The sequence below is a fragment of the Rhamphochromis sp. 'chilingali' genome (genome assembly GCF_963969265.1).
Source record: "Rhamphochromis sp. 'chilingali' genome assembly, chromosome: 21".
Classification (NCBI taxonomy): domain Eukaryota; kingdom Metazoa; phylum Chordata; class Actinopteri; order Cichliformes; family Cichlidae; genus Rhamphochromis; species Rhamphochromis sp. 'chilingali'.
In genome coordinates, this window is record NC_137949.1 from 31,772,421 (window position 1) to 31,798,717 (window position 26,297).

The 26,297-nt window shown below is 42.3% G+C and overlaps 1 protein-coding gene across 5 annotated transcripts; it reads right to left on the minus strand.

Moving 5' to 3' along the window:
* Positions 1-319: 319 nt before the first annotated feature.
* ccdc9b (coiled-coil domain containing 9B) lies at positions 320-23,935 on the minus strand. Of its 5 annotated transcripts, none has more exons than XM_080871648.1 (14): positions 23,682-23,935; positions 19,872-19,979; positions 19,672-19,776; positions 18,937-19,092; positions 14,026-14,175; positions 11,701-11,763; positions 10,080-10,258; positions 8,159-8,208; positions 8,027-8,074; positions 7,838-7,934; positions 6,028-6,061; positions 5,322-5,925; positions 5,130-5,212; positions 320-4,812 (listed from the first exon to the last, which is right to left on the minus strand). In XM_080871648.1, exons 1-14 carry the CDS (start codon positions 23,691-23,693, stop codon positions 4,786-4,788), a joined length of 1,716 nt encoding a protein of 571 aa, XP_080727774.1. In that variant the 5' UTR covers positions 23,694-23,935; the 3' UTR covers positions 320-4,785. The 5 variants fall into 5 exon arrangements, with proteins under 5 accessions (XP_080727774.1, XP_080727776.1, XP_080727773.1 ...); XM_080871650.1 differs by lacking the exon at positions 23,682-23,935 and adding an exon at positions 23,528-23,546; XM_080871647.1 differs by lacking the exon at positions 23,682-23,935 and adding an exon at positions 23,187-23,517.
* Between the last annotated feature and the right edge of the window lie 2,362 nt (positions 23,936-26,297).

The window sequence follows — 26,297 nt, forward strand, 5'->3', positions numbered from 1 at the left end:
CACAAACATCATTTTGCATGGTGAATGTTAAGCACCCGGTTAGTTGCAGAGACCTTTCCAAGAATAACCTTAGGGAATGAAAGCTCCATCAACGCAGCATTTAAACAAGACACCATCACAAAAGAAAGGAGATGCTGTTTTGCAGTAGTGACAATGAGAAGGAAGAAAGCAAGAGCTTTCTTCCATTAACAAAAGGGCAAACGTGTGGCTCTATTAGGAGCTGATGCAAAAGGAAAATGAAGCTGTGTGTAGGTAAAAAGCCACCAGCTGATTCAAACAATGTCACGAGACTAAAAAAGACAAATACACCAGAGGGTTTTAACTAGATTTATTGCATGATGCTAAGCTGACCTCAGATCAATATGACAAACAGCATATGTGCACCTTGTCGCCCCAGGCCTCTTGTTTCCAGGCCAGGAGAAAGAGGAGGGGCGAGGGCACTCTCCTTGATCACGGCAGCTGCCGAGGCGTGGTTGTTACATGCTTAACTATGACCGGGCTGGAGGGAGATGAACAAACCCAGCGGAAACAGACACCGTGTCAGGTTGTGTTAGGGTCACAGGTCCAGACTGGACATCACTTCCGCTTGACCGACATCCATCAGCTGTAATGAAACACCTTGAGAGCCTCCGACTGTTAAATCACTGTTAAAAACCTTGGCTAATAGGAGGCGTTGCTGACACGAGCAGTAAAGCAAAGGAGCGCCTTATAGACAACAAAACAGTTTCACACAGTTTTATATTTTGAGCAATTTGCTTGTTTAAGTTTATTCTTCAGTGACGCTGACCTTTGTAACCACAGACAAAGGTCAATAAGTAACAGATTACATCTTGTTTGATTCATTTGTGCAAAAGGTTGTGTTTTTTAAGGAGCGTTTATGTTTTATTACCTAGTACTTACTGAGACTTCAGGAAGTTACTGACCCCAGTCAGGAAACTTTCCCAAACTTTTCCTAAAAAGAAAACCCCAAACAAACCACAATCTTGTTCCCACATTTCAGCTTTCACATAAACTAAAGTTGCCAAACTGAATGGAGTCAATCAGCAGCAGGTATACCAGCATGTTGCTGACTGACAGATTAGTATTGATGTTTAGGTGTAATTGTATTTGCCCAGAAGAACTAGTAGAAGTACTGCTTTTACCTCTATGAAACAGCCTGGAGTAGCGACTCTTTTCTCATAGGCAAACGCCAAACCAAAGCACCAAAACAGAAGGGTGTTTTTGCAAACCAAAAAAGGATGACAGGCCTCGACATCGTCTTGCTTTAAAGCTGCTTGGACCAAATGTTGATCTCTTTTTTAAAAAATTTTCCTCAGGATAGTAAGCCTCTCTCCACTGCAGTGCACAGCTGACATAATCCCACACTGCACTTCAATCCTCTACACAGCCTACAGGTCTTATTTCCATAATATCAACACCCCCAATTTGGTGCGCTATTGTGTCAAACCCTTCAAACCATTAGTTAGCTTATAGCATTAAAGTGATCCAGAAGTGTTACAGCTACCTATTTTTTGTGCTCTTGTGTTAAAAAGTAAAAACAGTGTACAGCAGGTCACAAGCTCAAAGGCCTCAAAGGTAGAGCGCTGCCATGGAGACAGACTTGTGAGGAGATAATTAAAACAGTAGCACCTATGGGATCCCACCTGCAGGGCTGAGAGAAAGCTGTGTCTAATGCAACAACTCTTCAGAGAACCCGTGTGAAGTTAATCAAATTAAACATGAAAGCAGAGTCTGTAGGCAAGAAGTCAAACTGTATGGACCGTTGGTGCTGCAGCGTGCTCTGTCTTTATCGCACTGGTCCTCCGATAACGTGTTAAGAGTGACGAAACAAAAGAAAAACCTGCACGCAACAAATTCACCGACTACTGTGCGTTTGCTCAGGTGCACGAGTAAAGTGAAGTGAACAGGGTGACAAAACGATGCCAGCCGGAGCCTTTGAAACACAGAAAATCTTTATTCATGTGGCGTATGCTTCGTTCCGAGCGGTTCAGCAAATGAAGACATGTTGCACATGGACTCAAATTAGAGCGAGTACTCTGAGCAGCAAAAAAGGCTGGGATCACACCTTGAAATGCAGCACACACGCATACACAGGCACATCTAATTACAACAGTGCGAGAACACACGTGGGGGGTACTTGCATACTCCCCGCCAACCAACTCATCTCACCTCAGAAACTTGACATTTAAGGAAGGTGACAGTGCAGATGTTAAACAAACTGAATGAACAAGGACTAAACACAATGCTCTATGATTGTGTTTCTTCCACTACATGAAATCTCACAGGGAGATTTAAAAAAATACTTCAAAGGGAAACAGTGACCTGTTTTTCACACAGATGTTTCCTTCTACTGATAGATTGCTATCCACATATAATACAAAATAAGGCCCCTTCTTTCTTAACGGATGGACTGGCTTCAAACGTTGTGGCTCGCTTCTTGCTTTTTTGATTTTATGTAACCTCCGTAGACACAGACAAGACCGCAGCTCAGAGCATGTCTGCTGTGTTTTCCACTTACAGTTACATAACTGTTTACTACACGGTGGCATTGACGAAAGCCAAAAACTTCTTAATATAACTGTCGCTTCTTACCAAAATAGCATCAAAGACTGGCAATAAATTTTAAAAAGGAGAAAAAAAAAATACGACTCAGAGAAACACAGCTTGAGATTTACTTGGTAACATTCTCCTGTCCGAAATGGATAGGCAAATAAATAAAATAAATGAGGCAGTTAATATACAAACCATAAATTAAAGTACACCTTCAATAGCTGAAGAAGCCAATATGCAAGGCACAACAACTGGCTAAGATATTAATCAAGGGAAGCTTGAAAGATATTAGGCTCTCTTTCACAAACATAATACAGAACAAATAATACAAAAGGGAATTTTAGCTGAATCCCGGCATTCTCAATTCACCCAACTCAAAAAATGCTTGAATTATATTTTTTCCCCCCACTCACAGGGGCCCAAAGACCAGAATTTGTACACTGTTTGTTTAGAATCAGCTAACATAGTACATTACAATCCTAAATTAAGTGCCAAAACATAACATAAGAAGAGTGAGGAAGACCGGATCATCGGGATTCAGCTGTAAAACTGTGCTTTAGGGAACACAACAATAGTGTGCAAGGTTTCTACTCTGCAGTGTTATAAATCAATATTTAAACATCCAAATGTGTTATGCTTTACCGTCAGCTGGCTTTTTATTTTAACAATAAAGGAGTACACTAGTGAGTTATGTCATCTTACAACTGGATCGCATTTATTTCTTTCTAAACCTAGTTCTGCATTAAACAGAATGAGGAAATTGGCTCTTCTAGATGGCCTCCTTGGGCAGCGCTGCAAGCTACTCCAGCATGGCTGCTTTTTTTCTTTTCGTTTTTCTTTTTTAATTGAGTTAAGGCTTTTAGAAAAAGAAAGGCATTTTCAGGGCGCCATCTGATCCAAGTCCCAGTGGTTTGGACTGAATGTTTTACTTCTGACGCCTCGGGATGTTACAGTAGAACTCTGTGCCGATCGTCTGAGTGTGGGGGACATATTCATGGTGCACAACGCTCATGACTGTGAAAGAAAGAAGAAACGAGCATGTTCTGGATGTCCTGCCTTAAGGCTCTGACAGGGTAAATTTTCCTTTTTCAGGCTGCCCTTTGCTCTCTGGGACATAGATCCAGTTCCCCAGTGCTGATCCCCCCACACTGTGACACAAATGTATACTTCCTCTATTTTCCCCAGTGAAAAGTAGTCGGACCACAAAGCAATGTAAAAACAGCAGGCGCAGGGGATGTGGCTCAGAGCTGCACAAGGAGACGACCTTGATAAGTAAAAAGGCCAAATTTAAATCAAGTAGATTTCTGCCACTTATGGGCAGAGTTGTGAGGTTTCATGACTGCAAAGCTGTCATCCCCAAATTCAGATAATCTTAACCAGAGTATGACATCATCAGGCTCCTGTCTTGATATCAAAAATCAGTGGCGCGCTCCTTTCAATGCTCTTAATAGCAGAAACATTTACAGCATGTCAGTAGTAACATTTTGTAAACTTTGGACTGTCTTGGTCACTGGCCAAAGACATTAGGGTTCAAATGTGCGTTTTAACAATATACTGATTTCATACTTCCCAAAGGCTATTTATGGATGCTGGAAGCAGTTAATAATATCCATTTGTCTACTACTTTTAAATGTAGAAATAAAAACTCTACTGGAGGTCTGCAACTATGTATCGTCATATATTACAATCTTTATTCAGTTACTGAAAAGTTACTCAGGGACTACAGCTGAAAAGTAGCTTTTAGCTATATCCGGTACAATATATTTATTGTGCATCGTCCCTGCTAAATAAGCTAAATAAATTAAAAAAATATACCTCTAAGGCAGAATCAGGCACTAAGTAATTAGACTGTGGCTTGGTTTAATGTCAAGGGCTATCTAAATTTAACCGATTAGCTAGCCTCCTGATATGTACCTCAACATTTTCATACAAAGGTGTAAACATTCAGTGATATTGCACTCAAGCAGCGTACTTCCATACAGAAAGAGATGTCAGTACACATGTTTTTGTACACATAAAGTGCTCTGATGTTAAAAAAAATTTAAAAAACACTAATAATAATCGAGCGGGAAAAAGGTGTCTCACCATTCATGTGTCACATTTGAGACAAAAATTCAGCTCCCACAGTTTTGCCTGTAAGCTATAAACAGTATTGCAAACGAGCTACTTTGAAGCAAAAATAATGCATCCAAATGCTGTGTTTTGGTTTCAGTGTTTATATCCAGAAAACGTCAGTTAAACAATTTTCCCATGTTCTCGTGCCTGCAAAAACAAACAAAAAAAGAGAGAGAGAAAAGGATAAAAATTACCAACTGCAACTTTCTGTATTTTACATTTACTGTATTTTCTCATTCCCTCCTCAGTATGAACGATCATACATTATCTGTTCAGGTGGAAGATGAAATGAAAAACCATTCTCACAAGACTATTTCTCCTGCACTCCATCAAGACTCAGAGGGGCTGAATTAAAATTGGATAATACGCAGCTGCAGTGCAGATATATTGCTCTCCTCATCCTTTTAAATCCCCATCCATTTGCACTTCCCTCCATTTGCACATCTATTGATTCTCACACTGACCTTGTCACTGCTGGTGGAGTGTGTTGGGTGTGTTTCTCCAGACTCCAGGCTCAGAACAGACAGACCAGAGTCTATCAGCTCTTCTGTGAAAACAAAAGCACGGTTAGTTTACTTGGAACATCCACACACGCAGCCAGGAGAAAAATAAATAAATAAATTTTAAAAATCAGGCTCGCTGAAGTTCAGGCGTACCTGTGTTTGTGTTGCTGATGTTGCACTTAGGAAGTTCCACAGGCTGGATCTCATGTAGAGGGGTGCAGGCTTTTTCAGCAGGGGGGGAGCTGGGAGCTGTGGGTGGGCTGCTGTCCTTTTTAGTGCAATCAGTTTCAGATCCCTGCTGCTGTGCAAAAGAAGGTGCAGCTGGCCCACCTCCTTTATCCTGAAGACTCCCATCATCCTGCTTGGCACTTTCAAGAGGCTGACGTGGCCTCTGCATTTCATGCTTGTTCTTTTTAGGTGAGGAAGCTTTCAAAGAGCTGGGACCTCTGGATTCTGACTCTTGAGACCCCGTGGTTTGCCTTGCATGAGCCCCCTGGATGAGTTCCTCAGAGAAGCGCACTTTCTTCTCCAAACCCCGAGAGGACGAAGCCTCTGCCTTCTCCTGAGTCGGGGTGTCCTCTCTAAGGATAGCAGCCGACACCGAGGCTGCTGATTCACTCGCTTCCTCGGGCGTGCTCAGTGAATCCGGGCTCGGTGACTGCTTTGTTTTTGCGTCCTGATCTTTCAGCTCGTCTGCATTAGCGTCTGTGAGGGCATCAAGTTCCTCAAGGAATTCCTCCAGCGTCGTCTCAGGCATCTAAAAGATGAGATCAAAACGAAAAACAGGAGTGTTTCTTGCTAAATGGATGTCTTTTATTATTCACTTTATAGCAGGGTCAAAAGAGGTTTCACCTCTCACCTGCAGGTTCTCTCCATCATCATTTGCCTGCCATCTGAAAAAAGGGTATTCAGAAACAAAAAAGCAGTGTGTTGTGAATCTCTTTTTCTTTGCAAGTTATAGCATGCTGCAATATTGTATATAACAATCAGCAACAAGAGTAAATAACACAGATCATTTTATCACAATGCAACGTTCAGCTGGCAAAGTTTAGGTCCTGGCATTCGTGTGGTACTTTGCCACATACCGTCCACTTAAACATTACCGCAGAAGAAGCACACCCCCACAAGCTTTCTACAATGGCACCACAGCATCTCACCCTTAGCAGGACAACATGTCACACCACAAAGCAAAAACAGTTCAGGACTAGTTTTTTTCTTTGACATTAAAAGAGCACAAAGCTCTCAGTTAGCCTTCAAATGGTCTGACTGAGCATCTGTGGGATGTGCAGCAATAAGCCCTATTTACAGGTCGCCCTCAGAGATTCCACGAGTATAACCTAACGGGTCAGACGAGACTGCTGCAGGCCATTTCAGTGTTATAACAGCATTTGCTTCTCAGTCACATACTTGCTCAAAAACCAATGACTACACCATGAAAGGTAATGACCAATGGGAGTCATATCAGGTGATTGTCCAAGGACATGTGGAAAGCAAGAGCTGTGATTTGAGGTTGGGGCTCAGCCTTCCGAGGCACAGACACACACCGGTCTCAGTTGTTGTGATTGTAATGGCTTTTCATGCATGAACTCCAGACAGTGTCAAGAGACTCAGGCTGGGACACTGTCCTCAGTTGCCCTTTGTCACATGTAGACTCAGTACTGGATTTTGTGTGTTTTAGGTAAGGGTGCTGTCTGGGTAGAGCATGCAGCAGAGCACGAGATGACCACTTGCTAGCTGTGAATTTAGCCAATTATTACATTTTCCCTTTTTTCCTCACATCAGCGATAGGAAATCGCACCAACTTTGTACTAAGGAACTGGTGAGCTAAAGACTGTTTAACACTGTTTCATGTTTAATTCAGCTACATCAGACAAAGTTCTCACACGCACCTCCATTTGGATAATATCCAGAAACATCGAGAGCTGCAGTGTATGTGTGAAAATGGCTTTGGTGGCCTGTGGGCTGCCTTTGCCCACACTCAAATCTGTTGCCAACTGTAACAGCAGCACAGCCTGATAACAGGAATCTCACACCCGAGTGCTGTTTTACAGAGCCCCCCTCCAAATCCTTACCCTTACCTACTTTTACAGAGACATAAAATAATCTTTCTCACTCCAAGTCCACACAGTGCCTCAATTTCAGCTCTGTGGCTGTGGAATTTTTTGGACATTATGATTGCATTACAGCGCACATATGGCCTTTTCCACCAGCACCTACTCAGATCGGCTCAGCTTGGTTTTTAGGGTTTTCTCATTAGGTGTAGTACTTAGTACCAGGTATTTGTTTAGTACTTGATGGGGTTCTAAGCAATCTGAGATGACCCCAAAATGTGATGTCAACAGGCTGCATGCTCCAGATTGGCTAGACGGCCTGCTCACCATCAAGTGGTGTTTCACAGCAGAGGAGAAACTGTGGAGGGGGGGACAGAATGCGACCTTCTGGGTTATTTAGTCAGCTGCCACCACTTCTAAATTAAGTCTCATGACATCCAGGGGAATTTGTACATTAGGGCACAGTGCAGAAAAACAGCATGTCTTTCCACATCCGTTTTACGTACTGCATTAGTCATGCCGATGTTTCTTGTAACCGCTAATTGAAGCTATGTTGAAAAACGCTCTGATGGTTGAATCACCTTTGCCAGCAGCCCATTGTGTTTAGCTGTTACTGACCTTCTGGCCCGCCCAGTCAGGCGATCTTTGCCTTTTGCTTTACTGCTCATCACTTGCACGTTTTTAGCTCCCTTGTCTTTGCCTCGCTTGTCATGAGCTAGGTCAGAAAAATACCAAAAGTTTAAAAGTCTAAACACTATAAGAGTATTTTATGGGATTTAACTGTTCACTAAATTATGTGGGGAATACCTTTTGAATCGCTGCCTGCCCTGGGTCCTCTTCTAGCATTTCTTCCTCCTGCAGCAATGTGATATGTCTTTTTTATGATTTGTTATGAAGCGTCTTACTCCTTACGTTCTCAGTCTGTGTCTTTTGTCTTACCTCTGCTGGAAGGCCCCCATTCTCTGTCAGAGAGGGATTTGTCTGAAAACCTAGAAGCAGAGGTTTAGTTTTAGACAGTAACAAAACCCAGTGTGACTAATATCTCTATCATGTTCCAAAATCATTCATCTTTTCCCCCCTCAGGCACTATAACATCTCATCTGCACAACATAAACGGACATTTCAGTATATCATTGTGGGCCTAGAGTTTAAGATTGTGCAGAGATTCCATTCCTACATTCGACATCCTCTGAAACCGCGTAAATTGTCGAATCAAAAACACATTTCCTCTTCTGTTCTTTCTCGGGAGCCTTGTTAATGCTTCGCCAAATAAGGCAAGGCATTTCCATCCCTAACCCCCCAGCTAAAAATAGCTGCTCTTTCCTTGTGCCTTTACATTTGGATACTACCCTAAACAGCACATTAATTTACTCTGCAACTTGGTCAGTCTTTGTACAGCCACAGCTCAGTTTGTTTGAAATCTAACAAACAGTTCACAATAAACGAGTTGTATTTCTTTCCCGCGGTCAGTTTGGGGTGCTATCGTGTGATTTTCCCCCACCAATGCGGGCAGCAGCCTGCAACGCTGTATGAAATGTAGCTCATGAACTCCTTCACATGAAAAAAGTTATATTAGGCATACATAAGTAACTGTTTGGTAATGTTTTAGCTGTGTAACATCGTCCTGTGACTTGGTGACAATCAGCCTTGCAATCATGTGTTAGAACATGCACAACATCCAGAAACCTCATCTAATGGATTCTTCACTGAATAATTTAACTACAAAGAGGCACAATGTTCTCCAGGGTTATTTTCTCCTCTTCATCTGCCTAAGTGAAGTGAGCCTTTCAGTGAAGGAAGAATTTAAAAGTGAAAAGGGGAAATCTACAAAACTAATAACTTAAAAAAAAAAAAAAAAAAAAAAGGCCTTAGTGCTAATAAGACCATTTTTAGCCTGCATGGTACTGCATACTGAAAATATCTTAGTACTGAAAAAGCCTTCTCTTAAAAGTGACAGTCCACTGTTCGACCTCCAAACCCAACATGGACTTTTTTGTTCTTTAAAGGAATTTGTACTGCTTACTTGACCTCCATTTCATTATACATGTTACCCCTAGACTCTCTTTACAAAGCATAATGTTTCTTCCTGTTAAAAGGGAGTTTTTTCTTCCCACTGTTGCCGAGTATTTGCTCATAGTGGGTGGTCTGACTGTTGGGGTTCTCTTTGTTGTTGTGATTTGGTGCTATATAAATAAAATTCAATTAAGTTGAATTGTTTGGACAATCTAAAATCCTGGAGTCCTGGCAACATTTTCAACTAAATGACAGCAAAACTTTATTTGGCTTATCAAGCGCTATAGTTAAACTATAACTTAAAATCCTGGATAGTTCAGCCTCTAACAAACAAAGAAGTAGTTTTGTGAACAGCAGCTTTAAACCATCACAGAATTACAGATATAGAAACAGTTATCCACGACTCAATCACCTCCCAGTTGGATTATTGTAACTCCCTATTTATAGGATTACCCAATTCTAGTCTTTTTCAGTCACAGATGGTTCAAAATGCAGCTACTCATCCTGTAAATCAGGGGTCTCCAACTCCAGTCCTCGAGAGCCACTGTCCTGCAGCTTTTAGATGCATCCCTACTCCAGCACAGCTGAATCAAATGGTGGAATTACTTCTTCAGCAATCAAGTTTAGCAAAGGCCTGGTAACAAGCCATTCATTTAATTCAGGTGTGCTAGAACAAAGATGCATCTGAAAATCAGCTCCACAGTATTTCACTGATCTCTGAACTTCATATTTTGCCATATTTTGGTTTAAAATGTTATTATTTTATTTCTTTTTTAGTCCTTCAGCTTTAACAGCTACAGCCAATGGGAATATGAATGTAAACCTTTAACTCTTTAAAAAGTCTTACATATTGTCAGTTTTATCCATGTCCCACGCTCGTCTCCACTGGCCCTTGGCATTTTTATGGCGTGCCACCCTCTCCCTGTCAATCTGCTCACGCTCCTTCTTCCACCTTAAATATTCCTCCTGCTCCTCTCTCGATGTGGGGACGTTGAGGTCTGTGATGGCCTGCAGGTTCTCGATATCCTATGCGCATGCAAAAGACAGCATTTCAGTGTATAAACTTATAATAATGGATACATATACAGATCTGTGGGAACCACAAATGTGTGTATTTCTGCTACGTTGATGTATTTTGCATAACTTTAAGTGCTAACCACTGCCTCCCTGGGTAAATACCGATCAGTGTTCCAGGAAAAGTACAGTTTATAGCAAATACAATTAGAAGCTCTTCCTCCATTCCCCTCTTAACCTATTTATTGATTACTGTGATGAGAGCAGAGAGGATTGCTGGCTAATAGTAAAAGGAGATCTGATACAGGCTCATTAACACATCAGAAAGGGCAGAAGCTGCTTGTGTTATAAAGCCTTCAAGCAAACCAAGACTAGAGATGTCACGAAAAAGACCAGCAGTTTCTGAGAGAGCGTGCTGATGTCTAGAAAAAAAATACATTTGTTGGATTTCTGAGTACCAGGAATGACCATAAAAATCTGTATTGAAGCTCAAAGCAGCAGCTAAAACCGTGAGAGAAAAAGAGATGCAACACAGTGCTGGTAAGAAGCTATGACAGGTCATGTTTTCCCCTCAGGTGAGGGCCAATCAAATCGAAGTAAACATGTTGCCCTCCTGCCTACACTTATTGGAGAACATGGCATCTGTCCTCATCCTGTTTTCCACCTCGTCTCTCCTTGCTCTGTGCTGGCCCTCAGAGGACATCAGGGGTCACACGGGAAGACGGTTTTCACATGTTCCAACAGGCCATGATCTGCTGCCGCCCCAGCTGCTAATTAAAATTTTTTTTAATTTTTTGCCAGGAGCCAAAGAAGGCATGTTGGATATTACAAAGTGAACCTGGCCAGTTGCTGAGATCATAATCTTACTCTCAGTGACAGTTGAGCTTCCAAAAGCTGCACTGATTTAGGTCCATATGGTATATTTGTTACACAAAAGTGTAACACACTTTACAACATGATGAGAAAAAAAAATCTACATGGTATTTCCTTGAAATCTGTGTAGGCCAGGACTGCAGCAGCCAGAGAGGCATGAACAGCATCACTTGTCATGTGGAGAATCCGCCGTGCCTTTGAAGCCAATCCTTCCTGCCTCCCCAGTCAGGCTGCTTATCGCACACCAGATCTGTGAGACAGCTCTGAGCTACTGCAGCAAGGCTGACATGCAAGCCAGCGGGAGGCAGATGGGAAGAAGCGCTAGGAAAAGGGGCACGTGCACGGCAACGTGTTGTGCTGTCTGCGTGTGTTTGTGATGTGGACAGAGCGCATATTTGCATTTGCTATTCTCTGTGCTTTGTATGCTAACGTAGTGTTGGTGAAAACCTTGTTTTCACTGACTGATCATCAGCAAATTACGTGGTCACGATGAGCTGAAACTGCAGTCCTTTGAGCTGAGAGAGGTTAGACACACAGCATCTAAATGTTTACATCTGTGTATGAGGGTTTTTTTAATTTACCTGGCATTGCTCTGACACCCCGTGATGCTCCTCAGTGTGCTTCTGCCCCTGTTTGACCTCATCCTGTCAGAGAGGAGAAATTAAAAGATGAGCTTAGCAGTTATAAGTGTGACACAGCAACTTGTTGCTCGCTAATTAAACACTGTTGTAAAGAATCGCTTTGCTGCTGTCACAATCAGGCCACTGACTCATCCATTAGGAAGGACTGAGAGGTCTAGACTGCCACCCAGTGGTCTTAAAGTGTAATGGCACAACTTGGCACAACAGCTTCAATTATAATGTAATTTCTGTCCACTCTGCACAGGGGCAGACTGCAGTTAGCAGGTAGCTGACCTTGGAAACCACCTGGCGGTTTGCAAATCAAACACAGCTTATTAGAGGTACAGAATTGTGCTAATTTCTATTCTGGTGTAGTTCTGATTTCAATGATGCGCTCTGGTGAACACAGAGGATGAGTCATGTTGCTATTAACAGCAACACTCTAACAGCTGAGGGAGGATGGGGGACAATAGGCACCGGGGAGAGCGAGTGGGCTGCTAACACACCTACGGGCTGGGACGCCCACACGATCATTCACACGCCCACATCCAGAGAGAGTATAGCTCACACATACACAAAGACCCCCGGGTACCTCTTTTCTCTCTCATCCCACTACTCCGTCTTCCTCTCCCTTTTTCTTGGCACCTTGCCAGGTCTGTCTCTTCGCATAATGAGCCTTTTCAGAGTGAGAAGGCAGTTGAATGTTAATTAGATCAAATCGGCCCTTTCAGGATGGTGGGAATAGGGAAACAATCGTGCCAGAGGAGTGTGGACCACTTAAAGTTTCAGGAAAAAGAAATGAGGGGAGATTGAAACAGATGGCACGGTTGCCAAGTGTCTCTCTCTCTCTCTCTCTCTCTCTCTCACCCTCCCCTCTGTTCCTCTCCGTCCGACTGCATTTCCTTACCCCTGTCACTCTCTCTCTCGTGAGCGTGAGCAGTCTGGTCATGAGGTTCCTCCAGGCTGCATGAGACACCGCTGCACAGCCACACCCCTGTCTCTCAAAGAGTCATTATTTATTTCCAGGGTGTCTCTCGCTCTGTCGCACACACACATACCCATCAGATAATTATTTCAGAGGCAGGGCAGTGCAGTAGCAATGTGCACCTCAGCGTGAACCAACGCAAATATTTTTTTAAAGCTTGCCAGATGGATCCATGGTATGTTCTCCTACGGTATCACCCTTTAGCAGCTTTCTCCCCCGCTGCTCTCATATAAACCTAGTGAAATGACACAGGTTACGTAAACCAGGTCTCTGGGATTCACAGATGACTGGTGCACTGGAGCCCTGGCTACTGTTCAAGTGCTGATTCAGTCCACATGATAAATGGGGGGGGGGGGGGGGGGGGGGCACAGACCTAGTGGGCCAGAAATAAAGGCAAAAAGAACAATGTGTTCAGCCCATAGATTCAGTGCACATTAACCCAGACGCCCAGTGAGCAGCACTTAGTGTATCGGCCAATCGGTAGCAGAGATGCACATTTTAGACTGAACCTGTACTTCTGCAACTCCTGCTTTCATGTCCCCTCCCTCCCACCCCCCCACCCCCACCCTATGACCAGATTGTGTCTGTGTTTACAGTGGCGAGGATCAGCTGCCTGTGCATCAGCTTATTTATTTCAGTCTGTGAGTGTGTGTGTCTGCGTCAGGCTTCAGACTGAGGCAGAGCAGCTGTTCCAGACTTTCTGGGGGGGTGGGAGGGGAGGCTAAGGTCACATTGCATTTCACAGACGATGGCAGGGGCACACGAGTCCCTGCCTGCATTAAATATGGCATCTCAAGCAAACCGGAGTAACTTGTAAAAGTTAACTGTGGATGATTTTGGGAGATTCGGGTCAAGGTATATTCCTCAGTTTCCCTTTCACACGTGAAACACACAGCAGGAGATGACAGGAAATTCTTCATGCGGTTTACTCGAGGAAGTTGCCTGAATTGAATTTTTCACACGTACCTTTGTCGAGTGACATCTAGAGAAGATCAGAGCTGCAGCGTGTGTGTAAAAACAGCTCAAAAAGGTTGAAAACTTAGTTATGCAGAGCATCTGTTCAACCCACAGCTCTATTAGCCACCCTCTCCTTTCCTAATATCACACCAGTCAGTCACAGCCCGGTCCACCTCCTGTCAACAAACCATTATGCTCCATCACAGGGATGGAGGGGATGGGCCAGACAACATGTCTCATATCTATGTAAAACACGTCGGTGCAGCATGTGAGAATAAACAAAGGGAGGGGGGAGGGAGTGAGAGTGGAAGCAGGCAGGAGTGTTCGGTGTGCGTGAGTCGGACCTGTGGTGCTGAGTCTCTCTTGGTCATGTGAGATGGCTGCTTCGCCCTCCCCGCTGACTCCACACGCCTCGCCTGTCCATCATCGGCGGGGCTCTTGACGTCCACAGGGCCCGGCCTCTTCTCAGGCCTCTCACTCACCACCCTCTTACCCTGGAGAGTCAGTTACTCATATTATTAGCATTACATAAGTGTCAGTATGTGCTCTGCACTACAATTTGAAACATTCATTTAAGGATTCTCAGTTACAAGTACTTAGACACTAGTTTGTGGGTTTGGTGAAGTCATTCATACGCTTTAAAAATTTGACAAATTTTTGTGATGTCCCCAACTTTAGCACCATCACTACCTTTTATCTCATTGAAAACTAACTACAAGTCTCAGCTGTACTTTAGCCCTAATTAGCCAATGAATGACCCAATCAGCATGTCTTATTTTATACTAGAGATGGACCGATCCGATATTATGTATCGGTATCGGTCCGATACTGACGTAAATTACTGGATCGGATATCGGAGAGAAATAAAAAATGTAATCTGATCCATTAAATATCAAAAAAGCACCTCACAAAACTTGCGACATGGCGTAACTCGGCTCATAACCGTAGCACGTAGGAGCAGTGTGGTCACGTGATAGAGCGGCTGTGTGTATTTGTAGCCTCAAACCAGCATTTCATCTCCGAGGAAGTGATCCCAGAGAAGTAAAGCAAGTGTGTAAGTTCATCTCTATTTGTAAAGCATTCCCATGTTAAGCTTATCAACTGATATATGGAGCGACTGCCTCTTCCTGCTGCTACTTCAATCATGAAGCTGATCAATGATCAGCTGATCGGCTTTTCTGTCGCAAGTCCGTCTCTCTTCTTTGTTTTTGGCCCACTTTGCACCAGAAAGAAACCAGCGGCTGAACAACAGCAGCACGTTTAAGCTTGATCAGCTGTTGTTAGAATGTATTTATTATTACTTTCTACTCGAGGATCTTTTTCTACAGCTGACGCTGGTAACTGTGCAGGGGCGGATCTAGCAAAGTTTAGCCAGGGGGGCCGATAGGGCATGAACAGGGAAAAGGGGGCACAAAGACATACTTCTCTTTCTTATTCTCATTTAAAATGTCGAGCTTTTAATAAATAATTATCTGACACCCAAAGTTTTAATTTGATGTAAAATGAATAGAAGTCCATTACTGTATATAGTAACTATTAAGTCTAATATACCCTAGTAAGCTATAGTACTTTTTCCTTTGGGAACCATCTGTGCAGTCTGCAGTTCTGTTGAAGAAAGATGTTGAATCTATTTAATATTTCTTGAAAAATAATTGATTTCTGTGCATTTTTTTTCACACTGCATCAAATTAAAGTTGATTACGTCGATTAAGCATCATGAGGTGGAGGGTGGGGGGTGGGTCCCTATTTTTTATTTTTTTTTGCTGGGAGTTTGCAGCCCTATTGGTTAGGTTGCTTAATATTTCTGCTAAGTACTCTTTAAAATACCAGAATAGGGAGGATGGAGCAGGTTTAAGTTTATTAGATTGATCAGTTTTGCTGAACTATGAAATATTTTGGGTGCAGTGCATTTTTTACATACAGTATAACAGAATAGCTTTAGTGTTTTGTTTATTTAAACTTGAGTATGAACTTATACAAAATGCAGCAAGATATTAAAAAAACAGTTTTATTGATTAAAAATACACTATATCGGATTCATATCTGTATCGGCAGATATCCAGAATTATGATATCGGTATTGGACATAAAAAAGTGGTATCGTGCCATCTCTATTTTATACTAAATAATAATATAAACATCGTAAATACAAGCTGCAGATTTGTGTCAATTTAGCATGTGAACTAAGGATACATGGTTAAAGCATGTTGACCTCTCACTGAGTTAGGTTAAGGAGAAACCAACTCTGAATTAGATATGTATGTCTTAGGGGTGCAACGATACTCGTATCGATATTGAACCGTTCTATACAGTGCTTTCGGTTCGGTATGCATATGTATCGAACAATACAACATTTTTAATTTATTTTATCAACTTTCCTTCTGCTGTCTGTGTTGAGCCCTCTGTGGATCTGCGCTCGACAGTGTAGCCTCGGCGGAGTAGTCGAACGCAGATTCACTGAGCGCAGGGCAAGCTAGCGAGACAGAAGTTAAGCTCTCGTAGCAACATTGCAAATTGAACCTCCCCCACCCTCATTCAGATCTGGCCTTTGGAACTATTTTGGTCTTCATGTGACGTATGACCCTGAAGGTAAGCGCGTCATGGACTAAAGTAAAACAGTACAGGGAGTGCAGAATTATTAGGCAAATGAGTATTTTGTCCACATCAACCTCTTCATGCATGTTGTCTTACTCCAAGCTGTATAGGCTACTGTGCATCTCTGTAATGAGAAGGGGTGTGGTCTAATGACATCAACACCCTATATCAGGTGTGCATAATTATTAGGCAACGTCCTTTCCTTTGGCAAAATGGGTCAAAAGAAGGACTTGACAGGCTCAGAAAAGTCAAAAATAGTGAGATATCTTGCAGAGGGATGCAGCAGTCTCAACATTGCAAAGCTTCTGAAGCGTGATCATCGAACAATCGAGCGTTTCATTCAAAATAGTCAACAGGGTCGCAAGAAGCGTGTGGAAAAACCAAGGCGCAAAATAACTGCCCATGAACTGAGAAAAGTCAAGCGTACAGCTGCCAAGATGCCACTTGCCACCAGTTTGGCCATATTTCAGAGCTGCAACATCACTGGAGTGCCCAAAAGCACAAGGTGTGCAATACTCAGAGACATGGCCAAGGTAAGAAAGGCTGAAAGACGACCACCACTGAACAAGACACACAAGCTGAAACGTCAAGACTGGGCCAAGAAATATCTCAAGACTGGTTTTTCTAAGGTTTTATGGACTGATGAAATGAGAGTGAGTCTTGATGGGCCAGATGGATGGGCCCGTGGCTGGATTGGTAAAGGGCAGAGAGCTCCAGTCCCACTCTGACGCCAGCAAGGTGGAGGTGGAGTACTGGTTTGGGCTGGTATCATCAAAGATGAGCTTGTGGGGCCTTTTCGGGTTGAGAATGGAGTCAAGCTCAACTCCCAGTCCTACTGCCAGTTTCTGGAAGACACCTTCTTCAAGCAGTGGTACAGGAAGAAGTCTGCATCCTTCAAGAAAAACATGATTTTCATGCAGGACAATGCTCCATCACACGCATCCAAGCACTCCACAGCGTGGCTGGCAAGAAAGGGTATAAAAGAAGAAGAACTAATGACATGGCCTCCTTGTTCACCTGATCTGAACCCCATTGAGAACCTGTGGTCCATCATCAAATGTGAGATTTACAAGGAGGGAAAACAGTACACCTCTCTGAACAGTGTCTGGGAGGCTGTGGTTGCTGCTGCATGCAATGTTGATGGTGAACAGATCAAAACACTGACAGAATCCATGGATGGCAGGCTTTTGAGTGTCCTTGCAAAGAAAGGTGGCTATATTGGTCACTGGTTTGTTTTTGTTTTGTTTTTGAATGTCAGAAATGTATATTTGTGAATGTGGAGATGTTATATTGGTGTCACTGGTAAAAATAAATCATTGAAATGGGTATATATTTGTTTTTTGTTAAGTTGCCTAATAATTATGCACAGTAATAGTCACCTGCACACACAGATATCCCCCTAAAATAGCTAAAACTACAAACAAACTAAAAACTACTTCCAAAAACATTCAGCTTTGATATTAATGAGTTTTTTGGGTTTATTGAGAACATGGTTGTTGTTCAATAATAACATTATTCCTCAAAAATACTACTTGCCTAATAATTCTGCACTCCCTGTATGTTGGATGTGCCACACAGTGCTCAATTACATGGGTGGGAGCTAGTGTGTTAGTGCAGTTAGCTCGTTAACGTGTTGGCCGTCCAGCCCCAGGCACGGGGCGATCCGCGGTAGCTCGTTAACGGAGATTTGCCGTGTTGTGGCGTTAAGGTCATTTCAATGAGATTAACGCTGACAGCACTAGTGGGAACACAACGAATATGACTGCACATTTACTCCGACATCATCCTAGTGCAAAGACAAGTGGAAGCAGACAAAAACAACAAGCATGCATGCTACAAACTTTACCCGAGTCATTTAGACAGCCGTTAGCACAGGATTCTCCTTATGGGGACCTGATATGTTTAATATGCTGCTGAGAATATAGCCCAGAAGAAGCGTATAGTAGAGCTTTTATTTTATAAGAGCCATTTCTCTGTAATAAACTCTCTTTTCCAAAGATGAGCGATTTCTCGATCAGATAGATTTATTTTTTTTATTTTGTTGTTTCAGCAACATTAAATTTAAAAACTGTACGTTTGAGTTAAAATATATATTTATAATTTTAATAAATGACAAATTAAAAAAGCATGAACATTTTTTTGTATCGAAAAAATATCGAACCGTGACACCAAAGTATCGAACCGAACTGTGAATTTTGTGTATTGTTGCACCCCTAGTATGTATGTATGGATGGATGGATGGAGATCCAGTTGCTTTGTTGTGTTATATTTTGATTTGCTGGCCCGGTGTGGCTCCAAGACTTCTAAGGGACATCTTTAGAAAGTTGTTCTAAGAGATCTATTTCATCCTGCTATGAAATGGTTCCACCTCATTGTTCAATAAGTCCATTGAGATTTTCCCACACAGCCATCCCATGGTTTACAGAGTAGAGTCTTTTAAATGCGCCAACACTCTTTTGGATGCACATTCTTGCCTATGCAAGAAGAGCTCATGGAAAGAAAAAAAAACTACCAGAAATATTTGTAATTCTTAAATTACAGATCTTTATAAAAACATTTTGTGGCATTCTTCCTTGTTACAATATAACTAGACTTTAAGCTAATGGGGTTTTGGCTCTCCTGTACTGGGTCCTTGTCACTTTTTCCTTGTAGTTAATTTACCTTTTTGCCAGCCATGGTGACCGTTAGTTGCTTCCTGTGTCCTCGGCCAGCAGTCTGTGGAGGAGCCTCTCCCCCTCTGTCAGGTCCGGCTTCCTGCTGTCCCTTCCCAGCTGGTGAACCGCCACTGAATGGCTTTGTCACCACCACACGACTATCCTGCTTCCAATCAAAGAAAAGGACAGTCTATGAAATATATGAAATATTGATGTAGTTAACAGCATTTGATAGAACAGATGGGTTCTATCAAATGCAAAGACAACACTGTGGGATATTAGTTAATGTAGCTTTTTAAAAAAAACCAGGGGTGTCGAATATAAGGCCGGGGGGGGGGGGGGGGGCAGAGACTCCAAACCGGCCCACTGGACATCTTTGAAAAATGTTCCTTTTAATTGTATTCTCATAAATTGTACAGCATTTCCTACTGATGGAGACCTCCCCCACAGTCTTTCATACAACACCAAAGTAATAAATAAACATTTAAATAACAGAAATTCCTGTTTTTTTCTTTTTTTGCACATTAACAAAACTTTCCACTTCAGGAATGATGTACCAGAACGTTTTCTGTAGTTTAACTTATTTCATGTATTTTTTATAATTTAAGCCCAAAGAGTCAAGCTGACAGATTTCCTTTATTAAATAGAGCAGCATTTCTTATTCAGGTAGTAAAACTGAGACGTGTTGGGATTTTGAATTAAAGATAAAATTATTATTATCATTATTTTTGCTGACACTCACACTAGCGGACTTGCTGATTGTGATGGTAAGATCGTCGGCTTTGCCCTTCCGGCTCTGCAGTGCCATTCCTTCCTCTTCTGCTCTTTTCCTGTCCTCCTCTACCTCCTACAAACAATAAAGTAATTAGGAAACCTGAAAGAGTTGCAAGCTCCACACATAAAACCTCAGAAGCTTTTCTATATGTGAAGGCTTCTTCTCACCTTGTACCTCTTCATGAGAGCTTCATTCTTCCTGCGGAGAGCCTCAATCTTCTTGTCCAGCTCCAGGTCCTTCTCATGATCCCTCTTAGGCCTCATGTCACTGGAGGTCTGGGATGAGACATTTATAGGTATTCATTAGAAAAATAAAAACATTTACATTTCATCAGATTGATCTTATTTTGAGGCTTCTATGGCTTCATTAAACCTGGTTTTCTCACAGGTGGGGTGCCGTGTGAAATTTAAATAAAACAGAATGAAATGATCTGAACCCTACTGTTCACTGGAAATAAAACAAACAGGATATGGCACAAGCTCAGAAATAACCCAGTCTCATGTTGAAGTTCATGCATCCAACAGGTTTCACAATTCTTTTAGGACTGGAGTAATGTTACCACTTTGTTGCATCACTTCTTCTTTAAACATTTGTGTGGGAACCTAGGAGACAAATTGCAGTCATTTTGACAGTGAAAGGTTTCTTATTTTCCAAACACAGCTGTGTGAAAAAGAACACTTACTGCTTCCCCACAAATTACAAGTAGAATCCAGCTGCTGCCAATCAAATGCACTAGATTAAAAAGAACATCACCAAATGTGTCCACCTCTATAGAAGCAGAGGGTTTTTGGCCGTTAGCTGGTATGGATCACCTCAAGCTCAAACTATACAATGCTCAGAAAAAATACCAGGCCTCAGTTAACATGTTAAAAGTTAAAGTTTGTGACAGTACAGAGGAGAAAGCCATCTTTTCTCTAAAAGAACATGGCAGCAAAGCTTAGCTTTGCAAAGCTACATCTGAACAAACCACAAGACCTCTGAAACAATGTCTTTTGGACAGGGAAGATTAGTGTGGAGATGTTTGGCCATAATACAAAACTGCACGTACCAGCACACCAGGACCTCATGGCAACTGTCAAGTACGGTGGTGGAGGGCTGATGTCTTCGGCCTGTTTTTCATCTATAAAACCTGGACACCTTGAAGTCCACGAGCTCCTCTATATACCAAGGAATTCTAGAGTCAAATGTGAGGTCATCTGTCTGATAGATAAAGGTATAAAGCTCATGCAACAAGACAGCAGCAAATCTACCACAGAATGGCTGAAAAAATTAAAAGAACCAAGGTGTTGTAGCAATGTCCAGACCTCTAACTGAAATACTGTCGTACAAGTTTCAAAGGACTCCATTGAGACCTCCATAAACTCTCTTGACTCTATTTTAACTGCCTACATGCCTTTTAGCACTTGGACCACTTTACTGCAGAGCCCTGGAGAATCATCACTGTTTATAACAAGCTGTTTTTTGGTGTGTGTGAAACACTTTCATTACTTAACAAATTTAATTTGCACCGCAAACAATAGTCTAGAAATGAAAAACTTTTGTTACAACTGATCTATACTAAGCAATGAGCAAATAAGATTACAAACCAAACCATACACACCTGCTTTAGCAGTGTAAAGAATTTGATATTATTGTTCTAGACACATTTATCAATAAAGAACAAAATGCCTACATTCAGCACTCAGCTCTATTCTTGTGTTTCTGTATATATTGTGAGTTTGACCATAATTACAATGACATTTAAATAAGCAACTGCAACAATATAAAACCTGCTTACAAGCAGAGGAGAAACCAAGGCTGACAGGTGAAGTAACCATCAGCTGATCAGCTGGACTGACAATTATTTTAAAAAGGCACCTGTGTACATCAGTGTGCAGCAGTGTGCACACTAATAACACACTAATAACACTGATAGATCCTCACACCCACCACAGATGGAGCATTCATCATGAAGCTCAGTTACACGAGCTGAATGCATATGCAGACCAAATTTAAATACCCCAATGCAATCAGCAGGGCACAAATAGAGGCTCCATACTGAAAATGTGCTCCATGTGCTCTCATACAGCCTGCTTCCTTCAGAGAGAACCTCACTTTATCATATTATACCAACTGTAACTGTAAAAGCAAGGGCAGGCATTAAGTTAAAGGACTCTTAAATGTGCACAGATGTTCACAGAGCAGGGACAGTGAAGCATCAGATTTCTGCATGAAAAAGAGCTAATTTCCTTTAACCTGCAGCAGCTTAGCCTCCTGTTCCCTCCCTCCCTTACTCCCGGGTCCAAAGTGTGGCTCAGAAAACTGGTGAAACAGGAGCACTCCTCTGGAGCCCAGCGGCTAAAAGAGGCTATACTACCTTCTTTAAAGCAAACAGTAATTCAAGGATATAGCTTCAGAAGCTGATAAAAGCAAAGTGCAATCTTTCTCATCGCCACTGGGGGGACGATTCCAAAATCAGGCAAATTATATAGAAGTCTGTGAGAAAATGTTCCAAATAATCCATTTATTTATGACCTAAATGTAGGTCACAAATATGAGTTTGTTGTTACAATTGCTTGCTTAAACTCTTATGTAGCACAACATTGTGTTGATTTTGTAAACCGTGGCTTAATTGAAAATAAAAGACACAATAAAGTCCTGCACAAGTTTGAGTGTGGCTGATGTGATACACAAATATAGAATAGAATAGAATAGAATAGAATAGAATAGAATAGAATAGAATAGAATATGTGCCAAAGCTAAAATAGAGCAGACTTGTCATTTCAAGACTATTTCAATTATCAGTACTTCTTCTCTTATAGCAAGCCAACACCATTTTTCTTCTTAGAAAGAATTCAAACATAAACAGCAGTACGGGATTAAATCTGAATGAACAACATTCACTGTCAAATCAATCAGCTATGTGTCTCCCTCTTTGAATCACTGTCGGCATCATCTGTTGTTATTCACAGCTCTGGAGAAGTGACAGTAACGCCGGCAAATAGAGAATTTGCCACTTCTGCTTGTTTGCATCTGTGAGGAAAACATAATTCATTTTGAAGTGTCCTGTTCTCCACTCTCTGCATAAGTGACTCTGAGGGGTCAGACCATCCTGACATGCATAGGACGTAGATGTGCCAAAGTGAGTCAGTCATCCTCCACTGTTGCTTCACTGACGACATACAAGTCAAGGTTTCTAGCACATAACGATGACTCACTATGAGGACCGCAAGGAATCTATTCATGTTTTTTTTCCATCACTGCAAGGAATGGCTGCCACTGGGATGCTGAATAGTTGAATTCACACTGAGCTCTCAAATCGGTCTGATTTTTTGCAAAATGACGGCAACTACATATCCTGAAATCGTCTGGGAAGCTGCAAAAAGCTCAGCGGTTGTGAAAAAAGTTTGGAGTCATTCAAAGGGGCGAACAGGCTGGAAAGTGGTTACCTCACTGCTCTTAGTTGTCAGGGTACCCAAACACAACAGACCATGAGGACATACCACCAAGAATAGGCGCAACAGAGAAACTCGCTGTCGACTCCGATTCTCAGGGAGGCCAATGGCGGAGAGTGAAGCAAACGCCCGCTTCAACGAACCAAAAAGTGGGGAGAATCTTTGCAGAAATGGCAAACCTCTGGCTCCTGGAGACCTGTGACAGTGCAGCAGCACAGCTAACACCCTCACGCGATCAAACGGCACACAGACCCTGCCAGCGGATGGCATCCATGCCCGGACAGACGGGCAAAAGGGGGAGGAAGCAGCCTGTAGGGAGAAAGCTGCCAAGGCTCCCCCCCACACACACACACACACACACACACACACACACACACACCACCTCCTACCCGGCGATCCTGCCACCTACGGGAGCGACAGCAGGGGAGAGAAAGAGCCAGAGACACAGCTGAAACTGCGACAGAGCAGAAGAGGAAACGAGGGGGAACCTAATACTAAAAAAAGAGAGGGAGAGCGAGGGGGAAGAAGAGAGAAGGCACTCACTGGTCTTTCCATGTCAGCGCTGGGAGCTGGGCTGGGTCCAGGCGCAAGGCAGCCGTGGCGGCAGAGAGGGCTGGCTGGAGTCGACGATCATGCCTTGATTACAATGAGCCAAGTTGGGCAAGCAGCCAAGACGTCTAACAAATGCACAGAGCTCCCCTGTTAACGGATTTCACAGCGCCCACCCGCTCTCTCTCTCGCTCTCCCTCTCCAAGCCTCCTACCCGCTTGTCCTCACTCCCTCCTACCCTCCCTCTCCCCCTATAAAGCACTTGCTCTTTCCCCTCCTCACTTATCTTCTGCTCGAGGCACGCCGGTTAAAACCTGTTACCCTCCGATCATGCGACGCACTCTGTGAATCTGAAATTAGCGCTATTGCTCAAATGACACTGTAATAAACAAAAATAAGAAACACCTTTTTTTCCTATAAGTGAATAGAACGCCACATGCTTGGCAACAAATCTGTCTGATTTCTCGTATGTTTTTATGCTTCAGACACTGGCAACATAAGAACAGTTTCCCCTTTATTATCTAAAATGTAGACTAAAACTCGCTGATTCCAAAACTGGCACAATTTGGTTTATTAAAACATAAAATACTACTCTAACCTTTTAAACAGAACTCCTTTCCTAGCTTATCATACCACTGTGTGGATCCAGGCATCACAGAAATATGATGCACGTGCTGTTTGTTCCCACTGTGGTTTCAGTAGCTCTTTTTCCCATGATGTCAAGACTACACGTTGAGAGTACTAAAGAAGCATCCTAAAGAAAGGTGCACTGCAGGGGGAGTGGGGGGCTTGCATTTCCCACCATTCTTCACACGCCGAGCGCTGCCTCTACCAAAGTTTGAGCGCTGAAGACATGCAACAGCCTGGCACACAAATAACACAGGCAGCTGAAGAAAGGCTACAGCACTGAGGTCGGTCACTTAACACTCCGAGTCAGTGCTCTGATATTTCCACTGCATTGTGGAAACAATAACACCATTGAAAGTTACCACTGGGAGCTGTTGCATATTTGTCATATTCAAGTCCACATAGCTTTAATTCTGCACATATCAATCCTGCCAATGAGCAAAAATATATATATTTTAGAATAAATAAATATATATGATGTTAAGGCCCCTAATATATCAATATCAAAACTATTCTACTAAATGGGGAAGTAAGTTGTTAAATATTATAATGACTGCAAGGAAGTGTAATAGCAAGCTGTTATCAATATCAGATCAGAGAGAAGCCTTACACTGACACTGTATTATAATTTAAGGGTTATGTTTACTGTCACTGGTGTGAAAAGGACCAAACATAGTAGAATCAGAAATGTCAAACCAATGAGGACCCACAATGCAACAGTCACATGTAAAATATAAAAACACCGTAGTACTGCAAGATTATTACAGTTAGTTACTTACAAGTAAAGTCAGGAAAAAGAAGCCCACTGTAAACTGAAATAAAAAAAATACAAAAATAAAACATTAATATAATGAAATATACAAAAATATAATGTGTGAGATGAGTAATGGTTCTTAAAGCATCGTTAGACTCTTTGAAAGTCAAAGCTTAAATGGCAAATACGGGGTAAGTTAAAAGGCAAATTTATAAATTTCTTGCCTGACAGTTCAAATGCTATGCTTAAAACAGGCAGACAGAAAAATACACTCATGTCAACAGCAGCAGAACTCACCGCCATCGAGGATAACAGCAGAGACACAGGCTGCAATGTGACGTCATGTCCACCAGGTGGCGCCAAATCACCGTCAACATTAGCGAAGTTCCACGAGGCGAGACGAGTTATTGATTTGAAAATAAATTCATAGAAAATCATTCTTATGTCCTTTTGGTAGCGTTTGCACGAGTGTGTGTGATCATTCTGTCTGTAAGCACGATAACTCGAAAGGTTTTGAATGGATTCTGATAAAACTCTATAGGAGTGTAGAGTGGGTCATGATAACAATGCATTAAAATCACATGGCTGACATCCAACAAGGTCTTCAAGGTCAATTTAATGACTTGTTGCCTGAAAAATTGGCAAAAAAAACCCTCACAAGTGATTGTGATTCTCACAAGTGTGGTATGTATTGTCAACATCTAGAAAGTGGTGTTTAACGATTTAAAATATCATATGACATGTTACACAGAATTAGAGCTGGGCGATATAAGATTTTTTCATATCACGATATGCTTTTTTCATTTCAGGCGATAACGATATCTATCACGATATAAGCCAAATAACTATATTTGTAAGATTTAAATGTGCCGTTGCTCACAAGTAAAATGTGAAATAATCAGGGTTAGGGTTAGGGGGGGGGTAGAGGAAGAAGATATATATATCTTTATATATATATATCCATAGGTCCCTCATCCTATTCATGTAGCCCCTTCCGCCGGGGTTACTTGCATAGTAGCATTCCAACAACGCCCTGTTTTCGTCTCTTGCCCACCGATGCCTTCTTGTTCCAGTAGCCCACTTTTCGTCAGGGTGCCCTGGTTCCTCAACACCTGACGCGGACCTTGTTGATCCGGGCGACGTCCGAGGCGGCATGCCTTCATATTTATCTGTCTCGCTCATGTCTGCGGTAGGCTTGCTTAGCATAGGGGGTCTAGCCTTAGGACCCT